Source organism: Pleurodeles waltl, chromosome 7 (assembly GCF_031143425.1).
Source record: "Pleurodeles waltl isolate 20211129_DDA chromosome 7, aPleWal1.hap1.20221129, whole genome shotgun sequence".
NCBI lineage: Eukaryota > Metazoa > Chordata > Amphibia > Caudata > Salamandridae > Pleurodeles > Pleurodeles waltl.
Window position 1 is genome coordinate 156,967,440 of NC_090446.1, and position 18,746 is coordinate 156,986,185.

An 18,746-nucleotide genomic window follows, 5' to 3' on the forward strand; every position below is an offset into this window, starting at 1 on the left:
AATGGACCACCTCAAGAGTTTAGGATTCTCACCCCTCAGCTGCATGAGCCATCTGAGGGGCCTGTGGTCTGTCTGAACCCGTAAGTGAGTCCCAAACAGGTATGGTCTCAACTTCTTCAGTACCCAGACCACAGCAAATGCTTCTCTTTCAATAGCACTCCACCTCTGTTCACGTGGTAATAGTCTTCTGCTAATAAAGACTACTGGTTGGTCTAGGCCCTCCTCATTTAGCTGTGCTAGGACCGCCCCTATGCCATGCTCTGAAGCGTCTCTCTGCATGATAAATTCCTTGGAGTAGTCAGGAGCCTTAAGCACGGAGGCCATGCACATGGCTTCCTTCAGGGAGTCAAAAGCTTTCTGACAAGCCTCTGTCCAATTCACCAACCCAGGTTGCTATTTGGATGTGAGTTCTGTCAAGGATGTCTCCAGGGTTCCATAGACCTTGACAAATCTGCGGTAATACTCAGTGAGGCCCAAGAAGGCTCTCACCTCGGTTTGTGTTCTAGGTGGTTGCCAGGCCTTGATAGTTTCAATTTTGGCCTGGAGGGGCTGCACCTTGCCACCACCTACTAGGTGTCCTAAGTACACCACGGAACCCTGCTCAATCTGGCACTTACTGGCCTTGATGGTCAGGCCTGCCTGTTGCTGAGCCTGAAGCACCTCCTTGAGATGGAGCAGGTGTTCCTCCCAGCGGTCACTGTAGATGGCAATGTCGTCCAGGTAGGCTGCGCATAAGGCATCCTTTCCAGCTATGACCCCGCTAACCAACCGTTGGAAGTTAGCGGTGGCATTTTTTAACCCAAAGGGCATCACCCGGAATTGGTAATTGCCCTCAGGTGTGGAAAATGCATAGCTCTCTTTAGCCCCCTCAGTCAAGGCGATCTGCCAGTACCCTGATGTGAGATCAAAAGTACTGAGGAATTTGGCAGTGCCCAGTCTGTCTACGGGCTCATCAGCTCTGGGGATGGGGTGAGCGTCAGTCTGTGTGACTGAATTGAGACCCCGGTAGTCCACGCAGAGCCGAAGTTCTGGCTTGGCACCAGGTGCAGCAGCCTTGGGTACCACCACCACAGGGACTACTAGACTTCTCAATAACCCCTAGAGCCAACATCTTGGAGACTTCCTCTTTGATGCTGGCCATCACCTTATCTGACAACCTGTAAATTTTGTTCTTTACAGGGGGACTGTCTCCCGTGCCAATATCATGGACACACAAGTGTGTGAGTCCAGTGGTGAGGGAAAACAGGGAGGAGTACTGTTCCAGTAACTAGTAGCAGCCCCCTCTCTGGTCTAGGGTCAGGGAGTCAGAGAGAATGACACCCTCCACTGACCCATCACCTTCCTTGGCAGAGAGGAGGTTGGGGAGAGATTCACTCTTGTCCTTAATACCCTCATCTGTCACCAGAAGCATGTTGACTTCAGTCCTCTCAAAGTGAGGCTTCAGTTGGTTGACATGGAGCACACTTAGGAGGTTCCTAGGGGATTGAAAGTCCACTAGGTAAGTGGCCTCCCCTTTTCGCTCCTTCCCTTCAAATGGGCCAGACCACCGGTCCTGGAAAGCTCTAGGCTCTACTGGCTCCATTACCCACACTTTGTCTCCAGGTTGAAACTCTACCAGAGTGGCCTTCTGGTCATACCAGCGTTTCATTACCTCTTGACTGACCTCAAGGTTACTTTTGGCCATTTTCCAGTAGCGGTGCATCTGGTTGCGGAGGGCCAGCATGTAGCTGACCACATCCTGAGGGGGTGCCTTGGGAGCTTTCTCTCACTCCTCCTTGACAATGCTTAGGGGTCCCCTGACGGGGTACCCATAGAGAAGCTCAAAGGGACTGAACCCCACCCCCTTCTGGGGTACCTCTCTGTAAGCAAAGAGAAGGCATGGTAAGAGGATGTTCCACTTATGCCTCAGGGCCCCAGGGAGGCCTGTGATCATGCCTTTCAAGGTCTTGTTGAATCTCTCCATAAGACCATTGGATTGTGGGGTGATAGGGTGTGGTAAATGTGTAGGTTACACCACACGCATCCCACATGGACTTTATGTATGCAGATATGAAGTTAGTGCCTCTGTCAGACACTATTTCCTTTGGGAATCCCACATGGGTAAATATCCCCATTAGAGTTCTGGTCACCACCGGTGCAGTTACGGTCCTCAGAGGGATTGCCTCTGGGTAACGGGTGGCATGGTCCACCAAAACCAGGATGAACCGGTTGCCTAGGGCAGTTTTGGGGTCCAATGGACCAACAATGTCGATTCCCACCCTTTCAAAGGGGGTGCCAACGACAGGGAGTGGGATCAGGGGGCTTTTAACCTCTTCCCTGTTTTACCACTGGCCTGGCGGGTAGGATAGGACCTACAGAATGCATCTGAGTTTGTCATCATCCGGGGTTAATAGAAGTGGGTGACAAGCCTGGCAAAGGTCTAGTCTTGCCCCAAATGTCCTGCCAGAGGAATGACGTGAGCCAGACCCAGTAGGAAGGCTTGGTAACACTGGGGGACCACCAGCGCACGCACTGCCCCAATGGCCGGAACCTTAGGTTCACTGTAAAGGAGATCATTCTCCCAATAGATATGGTGATCTCCAGAGGCTTCACCTGCTGCCTGGGTGGAGGCCTGTTGCCTCATGCCCTCTAGAATGGGACATTCTTTCTGCGCCTTGCAGAATTCCATCCTGGTGGGCCCACCCTAAACTTGCCAGCCAGCAAGCTCAGGTAGGTCACCTAGGGCAGCAATGTCTTTCCCAGTTGGCTCGGGGACCTCCTCCTCAGGAACCCTGTCAACCACTGCGGGAACTTCTGGGACCGGTTTCCCGCGCTCCTTGCCCCTCCTCTTGGCAGTTGTCTGGGCCATTGTTCCAGGCTCCAGACGCCCTTGACTTCCCTCCCATGCAGCCATGGACCGTGTGGTCATGCAGGCAATCCCAACATCTCCAAGTGAGACCTTAGCTCTACCTCCTTCCAGGTAGTGTGCTCAAGGTTGTTGCCTAATAGACAATCTACAGGCATGGCAGGACTCACAGCTACTTTTAGAGTATTAGAGACCCCCCCCTCTCAGAGGGAACCAGAGCTACCGGTAGGTGGCTCTCACAATTGTCAGCGACTATGACTTGGTGGAATATATTTGGCAGGACCTGCTCTGCTGACACCAGCTGACCCCTGACAGTAGCCATGATGGCTCCTGTGTCACACACAGAGCCTCCACCCTTTGCCCATTGATGGTGACCCACTGCCTATACTTGGAAGTACTGGCAGGCATGTGGGTTTTTGGCACCATCTCTGCATCTCCCAGGGGCACTAGGGTTACCTCTATCTGCTCCCCAAAACTATCAGGGACCACCTCCTCCCTGACCGCTACACTAGCCAACCCGGGTGTCTGCCCTCCTTTGGGGGGCTGTGCCCTCTTGGGACACTTAAAGTCGCCCTCAGCGTGCCCATATTTGCTGCACTCTGAGAATCGGATTACAAACCTCCCTGTCTTATGGTCAATGAACCCCTTCCTTTTGGAATCAGGCCGGAACTGGTTACCACTACTCCCTTGGAAATTGTTTTGGGGGCCTTTTAAGAACTCCTTGTTTTTAAGTTTTTCTCCTCTCTCTTTCTTCTGATGGGAACGCTGACCACCTTTGTGGGTGTCCCCCCAGATACCTTTCTGGTCACTCTGGTGCTAGTCCAGAGGCCCGCCTCCTCAGCAAGCTTCCTGGGGTCAGTCAGCTTACTGTCTACTAGGTGCTACCGCAACTCTGTAAAACAAGTACTGAGCAAATGCTCTCTCAGAATCAAATTATACAATCCTGTGTAAACATTTACTTTGTAGCCCAGCACCCATCCATTCAGTGCCTTACTGGAAAAGTCAAGGAGATCTACCCATGATTGTGTGGACTGTTTGGTGCTGTCCCTGAACCTCTGACGGTATTTCTCAGGGGTCAGCCTGAGCTTGGCAAGTAAAATGGCTTTCATGTGTGAGTATGTGTTTTGATCCTTTGGGTCCAATGTGAGAAGTGTGTCCCTCCCAATTGCTGGCACATAACCCCACATAGCTATACCCCATTGCTCTTCAGGAACCCCATAGGCCCTTAGTGCAACTTCATAAGCAGCTAGCCATTTATCTATGTCATCTCCCACCACAAAACTGGGCACCATATTTTTGGGTATACAAACCTTCTTTTCTCCAGCAGGTCCTGCCTGTATGCTTCTACTATTACTGCTGGACTCAGACTGCTTCGCCTTAAGATCCATCTCCTCGAGACTCAGTTCATGAGCCAACAAAAGTTTCTTCTCAGCCAAGGCTCTCTCAGCTGCTTGTGCTTCTCTCTCTGTCCTCCTTTCCATTTGCAATTGGAACTCCCTTTCCTCTCACCTTTCCTCTGCGGTCAGGCTTTGCTCAGAGACACTGCTCCCTGGTTTTGCAGGGGGCACAATTGCAGTGGTACCCTCATCCTCATCCACTGATGGCAAAAAATCCTCTGAGGGGCCATTTTCTGGCACCTCCTCCTCAGCATCCTCAAAAGCTTGTAAATCTGGGAGTGTGTCAAAGTCCATGTGTGTTGCATGGGAACACCCATCACATGCCTCTTTGTCACAAAGTAAGGCAACACCGCGACTTGTGCTGTGTTGCCTTACTCCATAACTACAAGGCATGAAAAGCCATGCAAATTGGCTTTGTGTGGCCTTGTAGATATGGGTCTGCAGCCTGAACTGCCCGTGTGTCACAAAAAGTGACACACAGGAGGCGCAAGCAGCTTGTAAAAAAGCCCCTGAATTTTTTTGCATGTAAAGTAGCAACTTTTACTTATGTGGGATCCATTTTCAGAAATCAATTAGATCCTTTGTGATTGTTCAGACAGTCAAAGAGGCATAGCTGCATTGCAACAACGGTATTAGAAGTCTGCACATCAGTAAGAGCTAATCATTATGACTCCACTTTAATTGTGGTGTTTCATACCATTCTTGTATATATTAGAGAATTAACTTATGAATAATGAACCTGCTAGAGCTGGGTATTGAGCAGGTCACCTTCTGGACTTACGATAGAAGCTTTTACCCCAGTGCTGTCTCGGCTCATCAAACATTAAAAAAATACAGTCTTATAAGCATGCAAGGTACAGCTAAAAGGAAGTCTGTACAGCTAAAAGGAAGCACAAAAGTGTAAATTTTTGCAGTGACCAGCATGGGTTTATCAGGCATCCATGCACACACATGAATGCAGACACCATGGCCCGGATTCTCAAAGATTTAGCATCAGGTTATCGTTACTTTTCTAACTCTAAACTGACGTAGAAATTTTTTGGGAATTCACAAAGCAACGCACATTCGTATTTACATCGGTTTGTGTGGCAAAGTAATGCAAAGCAGTGTGAAATGCTGCTTTGCACTACTTTGCGTCAAGGGGGTGTTACATGGGTTATACATGGGTGTACCTCTGCTACCACCCATGCTTTTCGGCGTCAAACCCTATTCTGAAACATCAGTAGAATGGGATTAGCGCCAAAATGTAACACCGCTGATAAGCAGGCATTAAACTGAGATTTTTTTTTAATTCTCCATGCTTTCCCGACTTTGCATGTGTACTGCACTGTATTTACACTGGTCTAGGCATAGTATTTTGTACAGGAAGGGTACCCTTCCTATACAAAACCTGTGCTAGACTCACGCACACACCCTAGCACTATGGCCTAAGGTGTGTGCTTGGCGCACATCGTCTGAAAACAGTGCCGGCACTAGGGAGTGGGGAGGAGAGTGCTATTTCTATGTGAATATGGGGCTTTCCTGCACTATACTTGTCACGCAGTGCAGCATTTTTGGCTGCTGAGCTGGGTGACAGCTTTCAGAATTTGGGCCCATGTTTCCAAAAGTAAACCTAATGTACTGCTTATACACCTGTTCTAACTATGTAAGCACCTTCTATGAATAAATTACAAGGTTGTTACTCTCTTTTTCTAAGGAGACTTGTCCCAATCTTCAGGCTGAGAGCACAGAGGATGACATGTCAATTAAACAATGGGCCATCTGTACTCTGCAGTTTTTTTATTGAGTGAACCTGGACCATAGGCAATAGACCACTTTGCAAAAGAGCTATGTTATACATTTCTCATGAGTCTGGGGTGCATGGAGAGATAAGTGATATGTCCACGGTTAATGCTGAGCCATTGGCAGGATTCAAATCTGGTTTCCCATGTTATAAAGTCACCAAATCTGGCCAATAGGCCTCATCTCGTCCCTGCTAAACTTAATATCATCTGACTCCATAGAAGAGAGAAAGCACAGGGCCAACTGTACTCCCAACCCTGTCCCATCATTAATCACTACAGACCCTTATGTTGAGGAAGAAAAATGAATTTGTGCACAGCACACACGCAGTACAGGACTGAAGCAAGGTAGGCCGACAGTGACCACTCCTTCCCATGCAATCCTGGACACTGTCCCCATTCGCAAGCCCGTAAACCATAATTTCCAACTTTTGTATTAGTCTAGTAAGTTCAACCAGAGCACACCAAAACTACAACATAAAGAAATTATGTGGTTCCCAGTACTTGAACTGCACTGGTGACAACACAGAGCTGGCTGACCATCGTTTTGGCAGGCCTGGATGAATGTCCAGGTGCAAACACCCTTCTCCTGGGCAAGCAACAACTGAAGGCCATAACAGACCCCGGGAGGGAGACTGCCCAGTAGGGAACAGGACACCAGCTGTAATGGCAAGAGATGCTAGATGTTGCAGGTCAGGAGAAGACAATCCCCGTTCATTCCCACAAACTGCGCTCCACCAGATAATGCTTCCCAGACCTCAACACCAGCATACCCAAAGCCTGAGTGAACAAATTGATAAAAACACCCAACTGCAGGGTGGAAGCTGTGGGAGGTGGCAAGGCCCAGGAGCATGCAGGAGGTAGAGAAGACTGTTATAGCAGGCCCTTTGAGCTGAATAAACCTACATGACTAGAAACCTCTTGGCTGGCTAGGCACAACCATAGGGGCAGTACAGGTCAAGTGTAGTAGTTATAAATAATGCGGCAGGTGCAGTGGCACCAGGACCGCAAAGTATGAGGGACCCACCACGTCCCAATTATAGCTGCATTTTACTCTCAAACCAGAGGATTGGGTACATTAATTTCCACTGGTCCAGTAAATGAAAAGGTTGAGAATGTAAAACGAAACAAAAAAACTCTTACTGAAAGGGAAAGTAGGCATCCAGTGTTGTGAGACAGAAACAAACTAAAAGTATAGTGGGTGGAGTGTCTCTTCATGACTCCCTGGAAGGAGGTGAAGCCTAAGTTAGAGACTGGGTCTAATCAGTATTGTTTATTTTAGGGCTAAGGTAGATAACTCGTGTCTTTGTATTGAGGCAAACCTCACGAGGGGATGAATAGGATTAGGAAGACAGGAGAGAAAGTAATGAGGTTTTTGAGGGCAATGTCAGCAACCAGGTACACAGGAAGATTTCATTTAGTTACAAAATCCAGTGGACTATAGGAATGGGAAGAGTGCATCAAATATCTTTCCCTCAAAAGAGGATTGGGCAACACACTGCAAATAAGGATGGGCGCACTGGACACCACAGACCTGGCAGGTTTATGATGGTTTACCTGCTGCAAACAGTTTTCTAATAGTCGAGACAAGTAATTTTCCACGTCGAAAAAAATTGATCCAACTCCACCCATTCAATAGGCTGAGTGCTTAGAAAATTAACCTTTTTTCTGGACAATATCCTATAGAATTTACCTTCATTTTGAGGTCCTTTGTCTTCTGTACTCATATTGCTACCTGTCAGGGTGAATATAGGTTGAAGTCTAAAACTCTCATTTTGAAATGGCTGTCTAAGTACTTTGCAATTGGTCAGAGAGCATTTAAATTGGATTTTTTTGGAAACAAATATTAATATTACTTTTCCTTTGTAGCCTCGGTCTGCCTTAGATTGGACATCGGTCCTTAACTTACATTGTCATTTCCATAAGTTGGTAGACTAACAATCATTATTAATTTAGACGTCAGAGCCAAGTGGTGGCAATTTAAGTTTTAGTAGTAGCCCAAGTTTGAACTACAAACGTTTTCTTCAGACTAAACTTTTTTAAGTGAATATTTTCTGAACGAAAAGGTTCAAACTTAAATGTTTCAAACGTTTAGCCTAATATCGCCCTTTGCTATCACTACAGATAGGCTGTTTTCTGTGATCTGGGTCCATATTACTTAAATGGAGCAATTTTCCTGTTTGCTGTATGGCCCCTATTATGAAGAATGTGCTGCCCCAAGATAGCCGCAAACTCACACTGCCTCAAAGGCCAGTACATTCAAGTGAAATACACCTGGGATTAGTGATCCCCTTGCAGGCGAGTGCAGTGAGTGACTGTACCCACCTGCAGAGGGATGTCTGGGGGGATTCATGGGACCCCACTTCTCCTCTTGAGAGGACTGCCCTCAGTGGCACAGACATTGCGCCACCTTTTTGTGGCACACTTTCAGAGCTCCTCTTAAGGGCATGTTTGGCTCTGTGCCCATGCCGGTAACATGGTGCGGGCACAGAGGCAAAGTAAAACCCTCATTTGCATGAGGCCGTGCCCCCCAAGCAAACGATAGTGCTGGCATCACATGTACACCACCGCTATCAGGCTGCAGCCCCTTCTGTAATACCAAAGTGCCCCAGGGGTGCACAAAGCGGGTGCACTCCCCGTTGCCGCCCCGGGGAACTTTATTTAATGTGGCCCCCAGATGTTCTCTTGGTTTCCCACCACTAACCATGCACAATTGAACTACTCTTCTGCATTCCGATGTAATGCTTACCCCTCTTTTTGGGTTGTAACTTTGGAGTTATGGTAAGGATTGGCTAAAGAAATTTGGTTCTAGTATAACATTTGTAAAGTCTAACAGAATATTTCAAATGCAGCATGAAAATTCACTACAACAGGATTCTTCATGGGCTGTAACTATAACTGTACAATCAAAAAAAAATTCCACTTGGGTGATTGAAACTGCAAGCTGATTGTTACGATTATCACAATGGTTCATTGTATTCGATATTTTAATATTGCTTTTGATCATTTCATGTCAAAGGCGGAGATTATGGTCGGCCATTAAAGCTTTCAGTATTAATTGTGCCCACATATTCTGGGGGATCAGAATATATTGGAGAAATAAATGACATGCAATTACAATTATTCCCACAAAAATTGTGTCTATCATTCAGATTTCCACATTTATTCATTATGATTTACTATTATTTATTGGGCCTTTTTACCAGGTAAATTTCACCAAGTTTTACCTCCTGAGGTAAAACAATTGCTGAAGTAATTTGCAGGGAGTGCAGTGCTTACCCGACATATCATAGTTGTGAAATGTGCAGTAACAAGAGTCACTGCACACATCTCAATGAATCGGACCTACCATATTTTGGGTCATAGAGCTTTAAGAAAGGGAAGTGAGGTGTGGTATTTGCCTGTGGGTATTAACAGCCTGTTTCACCTTCCCCAGGTCTCCTCTCGATGTGTGGAAACTCCGTGCTCTTGCTGATAGCCTACCGCAAACGATCCATGCTCAAACCTGCAGAATTTTTCATTGTTAACCTGTCAGTCAGTGACATGGGCATGACGGTGACCCTCTTCCCTTTGGCTATTCCATCGCTATTTGCACACAGGTAAGCAGTGCTGGAATTGAAAAAAATGTACTCCAGAAACCTAAAAATTGGGGTCAAGTTGTGGCAGAGGAAAGGGGGTGGAGTCATGAGGGATGGAGCTTCAAAAGCATTGACTGACAGTCAACCTATATATTTATTTATAAAATCTGCAAAGAAATTAGCAACAAAAACAAATGTGACAGCAAGCCTGTTCTGGCTTACTTAATTGGTCACAAAGAGGCTGCAATTTAAAATATCTTACAGGGTTAAGACACCTCTTGCATAGATCTTTGTGTGTCCAGCAATTTTGAGGGATTTATATTAGCAGCAAGATAACACTAGCCGTTAACACAGTTCTGAGAGTGTTCTGTGTTTTGTCCGGTCACAGCTTTGACTCATAAAATAGCATAGAGGAATAATGTGACGGCTGCATCATGTAGCATGAATATCACATTTTTGTATTTTTCACATAGATAGGTAAATGAGCTACTGCTTTGGCACTGAGATCATTCTGATACTTCCAGTCCATAAGTTGCAATCTTTCTAAAACAGCACAGTGATCTATTTACCAGAATTATGTGTGACATGCAAACTGTACTTTATAGGTTTAGATCCCAGTCATTTGTTCTCAATTTCTTGTTATTATAAGGTAGCAAATAAGGGCTTCTCTGGGAATTAAAAAGTCTTGGTAGTACAGACAACCTCAAACCCTGAGTTAGGTTTTATATACTGACTTTGTGTTTTTCCTTACCATTCACTTGTCTACATAATGTCTAGAAGTACTGACAATATGTGATTCCTACACCTTGTAAACTTCATTGTCTTCGTTAACATTTCCTGTACAATGATTGATGTATGGTGCATTGTATCTCTGTCTGCGATGTAAAGTGGTCAGACACCATAGAATGAGATGAGTAGTGCAATAAAAGAACTGAAAATAAATAAATTAGCAGGTGTCATTTAAATCATTATTATTGTAACTATTCATACACACACCTTTCATTCGTACAGTGCATGCATCTATTTTACACAGAGGGTTGAAAAAAGTAAAAAACCTGCCTCCAAGTCATAGGTTCCCTAAAGTACTTGTGAAGCACGAGGCTTTGTGCCTTTGTTTCCTTCCCTAGCATTACAGTGATAGGTGTTAGGTTCCAGATAGCATCTAGCCAGGGTGATACTTGACCACAAGAAGGCCGATGCCCCCTTAAATCGGTCTTTCCTTTGTGCAATGCCTGAAGTGAAAATAAGAAAGCTCCCTCGCTACCTGCAGGTTGTTGCACCAAACGGAATGTAGAGAACGAGAATGTGCTGATGCATTGCGTCCAGGTGTTGGAAAATGACCCTAGGACAAACTCAATATATTTCCCTGGGTTACCTGGATCCCACATTCGGCCTAGTAATAGCTGCAGCAGTCAGGATCCGGTGGAATCCCCTTACTTTCCAGCAGTGCAGGTTAGTAATATTCAACCATCTCTGTCACGTTTATGGAAGTTTACTCTTCTTTTATAAATAAACCCAAGTTTATGAATCAAATTCCACCACTGAATGTGAGACAGCATGATTTTGTCTACATTATAGGCCTCAACATTTGCATGCCTCGATATTCTGGATTTGATATTCAGGCTGCACACCTATCAATACATTTTCAAAATTTTCTGATAGATGTACTTGAGTGGGTGTAGAAAGGACCACAAAGCATTATTGCTACCAAAAGGTTTCAAGTATGGAAAGTGTGGTTCCACTTCTTCCATTCAGTGGTAAAATAGATGCTTGGACCTCCTGAGTTACTGAAAATATCAGAAGATCTGTATGGAACCCGGGTAGAGATTCCTGTGAGCTTCTTCAGTTACATTGCTACGGGTGGACATTTTGTTACAGTCAATTATTTGTTTCTTTTTTTGGAAACTATGTCTGTCCCACCTCCTAAGCTGACATTTGTATTCCCGCACCCAACATAATCTTCTCAAACGTTGTAATAATACCACAGTGAAATCAGATAATGATCCTCCAATTAATGCCCAGGAAATTAAGGAATTTGCAGAAGCCCTTGGTTTCCACCACTGCAGAATCCCCCCAATAGAGCCTTAGGCTTATGGCATCATGGAGCAGTTTATAGCCATCCAAAAAAGGCCATGCAGGTTGCAAAAAAACACACAATCTTCCATTTCAGAAACACTGAGAGGTTAGCAGGGCTCACCAAACAATATGCTGAAAGTAATTTTGGCAGAAAACCAGGACCAAGATCCTCCATGTTGCCACTGAATCTCACACAGATCTTTAGGATGTAAGGCTACAGGTTCTTTCCAAGAAGAGATAAATTAATGTTTATGGATACCAGAAAGGACAGACCAAACCCTTGAGGTTCTGTCAAAAGGACCAAAGGCTGACTCCCTTGAATTTGTTCCACAGCGATGACCCTCATTTTTTCACTGTCATACTTAATAGCTGACATGAATAGATCTATTATCACAGGAAGATGAAGAAGGCATACCCTCACCTGCAACTCCTCTTCCTTTTCTATGCTCAAAGGGAATTCCTGCAGAATTTAACTGGTTGATGAGCCTTCTGAAATTTAAGAGTCTATTTCTGATATTCACCTGGTTGATTGCAAATGTGCATCTTACTCTCACTCTCCTTGTCCCAGGTCTGAAATGCTACCAGCTCACCCCTCACAATATCAGACCCCCTGAAAGACTTATTATGGTGATGGACTAAAGATGTGAGCTGCTCTTTAGTTGAAGGGAGATGTGGAGTCATAAATCATGCATGTTGTTCGTGACATGCACATCCCACACTGTCTTTGTGCAAGAAAAAAGAAGGGGACCTCCGGAGCCCATCACAAAGCCAAGCAGATGAGTGCTCAAGAGCTCCTGCTGAAGGATTCTGCCTTCTTTATAGACTTCCAAATTCAGCTATGCTCCTTTTGAAATAGGATCAAATTTACAGATAGACCACCTTATTTTTGTTCCCACATCACTGGGAAAGATCATAGAGTAGGGTACACTTTAGAGAATGGTCTTGCAGGTCCTGGTGAATGCACAGTATTGTATTCAGAAATGAGAAAGTGCATAAACATGTTGACCATTCAACTAGAAGTGAGGCAGGTATCCTAGTATATACCACACACACCACAATCTGCATTTCTGTGCAACCTTATTAGATTGATCTTCAATTAAATTCTAAACTGCATCCTACTCATAATACATTTTTAGATTACAATCATGACCCACGACACATCCAAAAAAAGACTAACTTGATTCAAGAGCTCCGGATTAGGCTGCCTTAGAGCATGCAACCAAATGTGAGTGAGGAGTTGTGTCCTTTTAAAAAAATATCATTGGGGATAAATAAGTCTCTGAGGAGTTAATGTGACCAATATTAAAGAAAGGGAGGGAATTATTTTGATGGATCTTCCAACACTCATATCAAAATGTTGTATCTTGAAGGGTACTTTGATGAAGACACATAACCAACAAGAGTAGGAAAATAAAGAAATATTCTTTACATAAAAGAGACCACCAGTCTTTTCTTTCCATGTGAATTGGCGAACAGGAAGTCATCCTGATGCAGGATTTGTAAAATTATCTCTCCTGGAACCTGCCCTGAGGAGCTAGAGCTGCAGAACCGGCAATAATGAACTTTCCTAAAAGTTGGTAAAAACATTGATAAATAGTAAGTAGTTTCACCTCTGGAGGACCAGGACTAGGTACAGTGGCTTGCCCAGGAAGGTGTCACTCTAGGTGGGCATGAAAACTAGGTTTATGTTACTTTGAGCTTTTGCCACACTGAAAGCAGATACAGTGGGCCCTCGTGGCAATGGTATACGGACTCATGGATCCCAGACGGGCTATGGCTTCCACCCTCGATCTGCGCGAGGTGACCCATTATGATTCAAGGAGGATGCTCAGACTGCAAAATCAATACCTCCTCAAGATACCACATTTTAATCGTGTCAGGAACGGTGGAAGATCCTTCATCTTAATTGCCCCCCCCCCCACAATATTGATGTAGCAGCAGTTTTAGTACTGTCCTCATGTCACAGTGATCATCTATACATGACAATTTATGCTTTATGTTAATTAAAGTACTAATAGTTTGACTGTAAAGCGATGCACTGAAAAGCCATGTTAGTGTGCATTCATCTTGGGCTAATCACTGAAACATAGGTGATATTGAGATTAAATTACATGTTTGAAAAAATAATCTATCAATATAGCATATTTTAGAGTCTAAGCTTATAGCCTGCATTGAAACAATACTGAATTTCTGATGATAAGTGTTTTAAATGTGTATGCAAAAATAGAGAAATTCAGTTCTGCGCCACACTAATGGAAAAGTATTCACAAAGTTATTTTGTTTTAAGGTTACTGTAACATGAATGCTAATCATGATTTATTAATGCTAAATGTATAGTTGCTTATTAGAATGTGTATTTTTTGGATTCATCTTAATGTGTTCTTTTAATTAATTTGTGTTAGCCTAAGTGAGGCCTTCTAGGCCCTGTATTTGTGACTGTGCAGAAAATGTCAAGTCATCTTGCTAACGTGTACCTTTCTTTCAGACTTCGTTCCCATGAGAAGGCTAGATTGATAATAGATGTCTATTGCTCTACATATAGAGAGTGTGAGAAAAAGTCCTTGCTAAGGGAACATCTTGGAATGAGGACTAACAGATTAAACATGTGTTTCGATCTTGTGCGAAAGAGCACAGATGGACACCGTTCTCAGTACAAACCTCGGAAACCATGTTGATGTTTCAAGTTGGAGTCACTTGATCGATTTCTATTGGATGTGACCCTTCAATGTCTAGTGGACAGATATATTGACAAATCATTTTGCCTTATGAACTTCAATATACCGATGGCCAGCTGGATGTTGTTCAGAATCTCTTCCGCCATTCTTTGTTACATTCTGAACCCCTTGGACTCTGAGAGGCATGATCCTTTTTGCCCTTGCCCCTTTGAAATGCCTTGCTGAGACTTATAGATTTTTCCCTAACTCAAAGAAGAAGACTCTTGACCGAGCTTCTGACATGCTGACGCTTTCCCTTTTTACTTACTTTTTGATTATCTTAGTTAGTAACCTGTTACTTGAGACTACCTTTTGCCAAATTCTTGTTGCCCTTTTTGTCGTTTTTATTTTTTGCCTGCATGTGTTCCGCCCAGCACCTGATTGATTAATCTGTAGGGTTTTCCCTTGCCCAAATTACCTGGACTCAGGTGATTTGAATTGCCTTAAAGCTTATTATAAGTGAGAAATGCCTTTTTTCTGTCCATCAAATCATTTTATTGATTTTCTGTATTGTATTTGTTGAGTGCCTAGTTCTCTTAATGTTAGTCCGTCTGAGCTTATTTTGTCACCTTGGTCAACCCTTAGTGATTTTGTATCTTTATAATTTTGTCTTGAGAATTGTCTACATGACTTTGAGCTCAAGGGCCTGATTTAGAATTTGGTAGACGGGTGACTCCGTCACAACGGTGACAGATGTCTCACCTGCCGAAATCTACATCTCAGTGGATATAATGGAATTTTGATTAACCCATCTGCCAAGTTCTAAATCAGGCCCTAAGTTTGTAATAAAACCCCTTAGCTATATTTCTGACTGGAATTTACCTTGTATGGCCACATGGGTCATACGGTGTAACTTAATTGGTTTATATTGAAATTTGTTGCTTGGTTTTACCACACTCTGATGCTGGGTCCAAAGATCCGTTGACCTCGTCGAGCAATGATTCCTGAGAAGGAAGAAATGCTCCAGCAATATCTAATGCACTTATATTAGATCTCTATCTCTCTAACTTAGGTGAATTTCAAAGGAAGCTGGAAACTTTCTTCTTTTGCTAAATTGCCTGCCTGTAATTGCCTACATTAAGAAATGTTGGAAATTCATGTTTGCATTGAGTATGCACATTTCTTATTCGTTCTTATTTTTAGATCTGGCCTGACAGCACAGCTGTCTGCTACACCCATTGTTACCAAGGAGTATTTCTTTCCCGCCTCATGCTATTGACTCTTTGGTGTATGATTTCACCTCCTGTAGAGCTGTTTCATTGTAAGTCATGAGGGACTCATTTACATATCAAAACTGCATTGAATTATGACACATTAAATTATTTATCTCACAGATGAATTGGATACAAAAGGTAATTTGTTTTTGGCCTGACATTAGGCAAGCCATTCTGTTTTTACTAAAATTATATGTGTAATATACTTACAGAGGCTCAAACAGTAATCTTCCTCCTTTGCATGTTGTTACAGTTTTATTCACGTTTTTCTTCTACCCACTAATCATGCTGTGTGGGGGAATGGGTCAGCCCAGTTCAGCCATTGGCTGACTTTCTTGTGAGTGATGGCATTATTCCCTTTCACGAGGAGCTGATCAATATACAAAATATATCATGTATTGGCAAGGACTACTATGGCAATGTTTGCTCTTTGAGACCACAAAAATGTTATTTTTGCTTTTAGCAATTATTTTTCAGATTGAGGAGTGCCCAGCTGCTTCCCCAGTAATACATTTTTGCTAAAACCATGAAAAAACAAAAAGCATTGACAAAGTAAAAAGGATGGCAGCCAGTGGCAGACCTACTAGCTTTGCCCATACTAGCTCTTCTGCATTTTAACGGCGTAAGTTTTTTTTTTTTTTTATGTTTTAGTCCAGACTCTGTCTACAAGCCATACCTATTGGTTTTGCCAATGCTTGTTCACATTGCAAATGCACTTTCTGATGAAGGTTCTCAAAGGATGACATAAAACACTTGTCACTTTCTCCACACCAATCTCCCTTTTCCTTTCCCTGTACTTGAACACATGGGTTCCCCAGAGCACACGCTACACCTACATTTACAAGTGTAGAATTATACTTACTTTTATCCACCTTGTTGATCATGACCGTAAACATGAGCTTGCCCAATAATATATGAACATTCTTCACTGGGGTGGATTAAATACTTGTTAAAGGGTTACTGCTGAGGTATTGCGCCTTGAATGATGATTGACTTTGGAATTGCCAATCATTTTTTTTAAAGCACCTCTGGTAACGAAAACTTTCAATTTGACAACTATCTTTCCACAGGATTTTGCCCCGAGCAAACGTTCAATGGTTATAAAATGAGAAACATTACACACAGAACGCTCCCAGACATTTTAATGATGGTTTTGCCTTCGCTTTTCAAAAAGGCGTGGAATCTTCAAACTGTTTCCATATTCAAACGGTAGGCGTTGCCTTCAGTATTCCTTTTCTTTTTTTACAGACCTCTAACATCGGCTACCTTGGTGGTTCATTTGGATGGCCAAACTAATTTCTGCCTTGATGGACAGTACCCCTTCCTCAAGCCAAACAAACAACACACCACCCAATGACTTGGTCAAAAGACTTGTAAGCTACTGACCAACCCTTCTTGATCCTTCACTCATAGTATTCATGGATTGAAAAGTGGTAACTTAGAAGTTATGACCAGACATATCTTGGGTTGAGTGACAAACTGGGCTATCTGGACAGGCTTTATATGACAATAACCATTGCTCAACATAAATGTGCCTCTGTGATAAGGCAGTCATCAGAGACAGTGCATGTCTGTGGAGTGGTTCACAAACAAACTGTGTGAACGGGTTGGCCGCCAGACCACCAGCACGGAGCTCACTGAGAAGTCTTGGAACCAAGTGGGAAAGGTGCCCGAATTATTGAGAGGGGTATTATGCCCGACAAATGTTAGAAGTGTGCTGTGCAGTCAAAGATTACATGGCATAACATGTCATAGGGTAAGAACTTTAGTGAAAAGAGACACATTTAATCAGTCGTGGCTCCCAATAACAAGGAGGGGTGGGGCAGCGCGCACACAGTGGAGGGTGTAAATAAAAATTCAATTAAAAAAATAAAAACACTTACCTTTCAAATATGGTTCGTTGAATCAAATTTAACAATGCACTTTTTGAAGGAAGCACAAATCCATGGTTAAAGTCTGAGGAGATTTCTTACATACAGAATAAGATGTGCAGCTGCCAGGAAATAATTATTTATACATGTCTTGGCATAACATTCCATATAGTGTTTTTACATTCTATTCCCTGAGGCAACCTAGAATGTAAAACATTTCCTTCCACAATAACTTAAAAACACAAGTTCAAAACCAATTAATGCACATCACTCAGAATAACAACTCTAATATTAACAAAATAGTAAATGCAATGAGGGTAAATAAAAATGTAACAACTGTGCAAAATTATTAAGAAAATTATGAATTGAACTTACACTATATAATTATGCATGGAGCCAAGACCTCTCTGAACATCTTACAGATTCAATACCTTCATCATCACCAATAATTATTTCATCTATCCCACTGTCCCACATATAATTAACCAATTTTCTAATGTTCCATTTTTCCTCTCTAACCTTCAGCACAGTGTTTCCACATACATGCAAAATCCTCCTATTTTCAGAGACTTTAGATTCCTTTAGTGGCCCACCAACTCTGACATACACTTGATCTTCTTCTTTGAAACTGCATTTGGGAAAACACAGCCTCTCATTATATCTTTTTTGTTAAGCACTTGCTTCACATTCCCAAAACTCCTTCCAAATCTCTCTGTCTTTATACACCTTTGAATCCTTCAAGGACATTCCATAGTGGCTGAAACCTTTCCACATAGCAACACAAATAGAGATTCACCAGTTACAGAATGCGGAGTGGTCTTATCACTCCAGAGCCTCTTTCTTTACTCGTTTTTCCAATCTAACCTACATCTTTCAGCCATCTCAAACATTGACCTAGCACTTTATTGAATCTTTCGACCATACCATCCTCTCTCAGATGATATAAAGCAATCCGGTGATGTGATATGCCATGTTTCTTTAAGAAATTCAACATACACATAGAAACAAATGGTTGTCTTTTATTTGTTTGTATCTCTTCAGGAATGCTCTCTCTTGTGAAAATATAAAAAAACAAATGATGTTCTCAGTATTCACCACACCAAGAATACTTACAGCAAGCCATTTAGAAATATAGAAAACAATCCTCTGAAACTTGCAAAGCCAAATGGCCTACAAATGTCAACACCTACCTTTTTCCATGCTCCACAGGAAACTTCAGTGGAATCTTGGGAGATTGTATTACAACATAAGCCTTGTCACATTGCATGCA

The 18,746-nt window shown here is 43.2% G+C and overlaps 1 protein-coding gene across 1 annotated transcript in view; it reads left to right on the plus strand.

The window, feature by feature from the left end:
- Positions 1–18,746, plus strand: part of LOC138303905 (opsin-5-like) — a 580,436-nt gene that overhangs the window by 305,314 nt on the left and 256,376 nt on the right. The window contains exon 3 of the mRNA XM_069243440.1: positions 9,460–9,622. Within this exon, the coding sequence (XP_069099541.1) occupies positions 9,460–9,622 (163 nt within the window). The remainder of the gene's footprint in view (positions 1–9,459; positions 9,623–18,746) is intronic.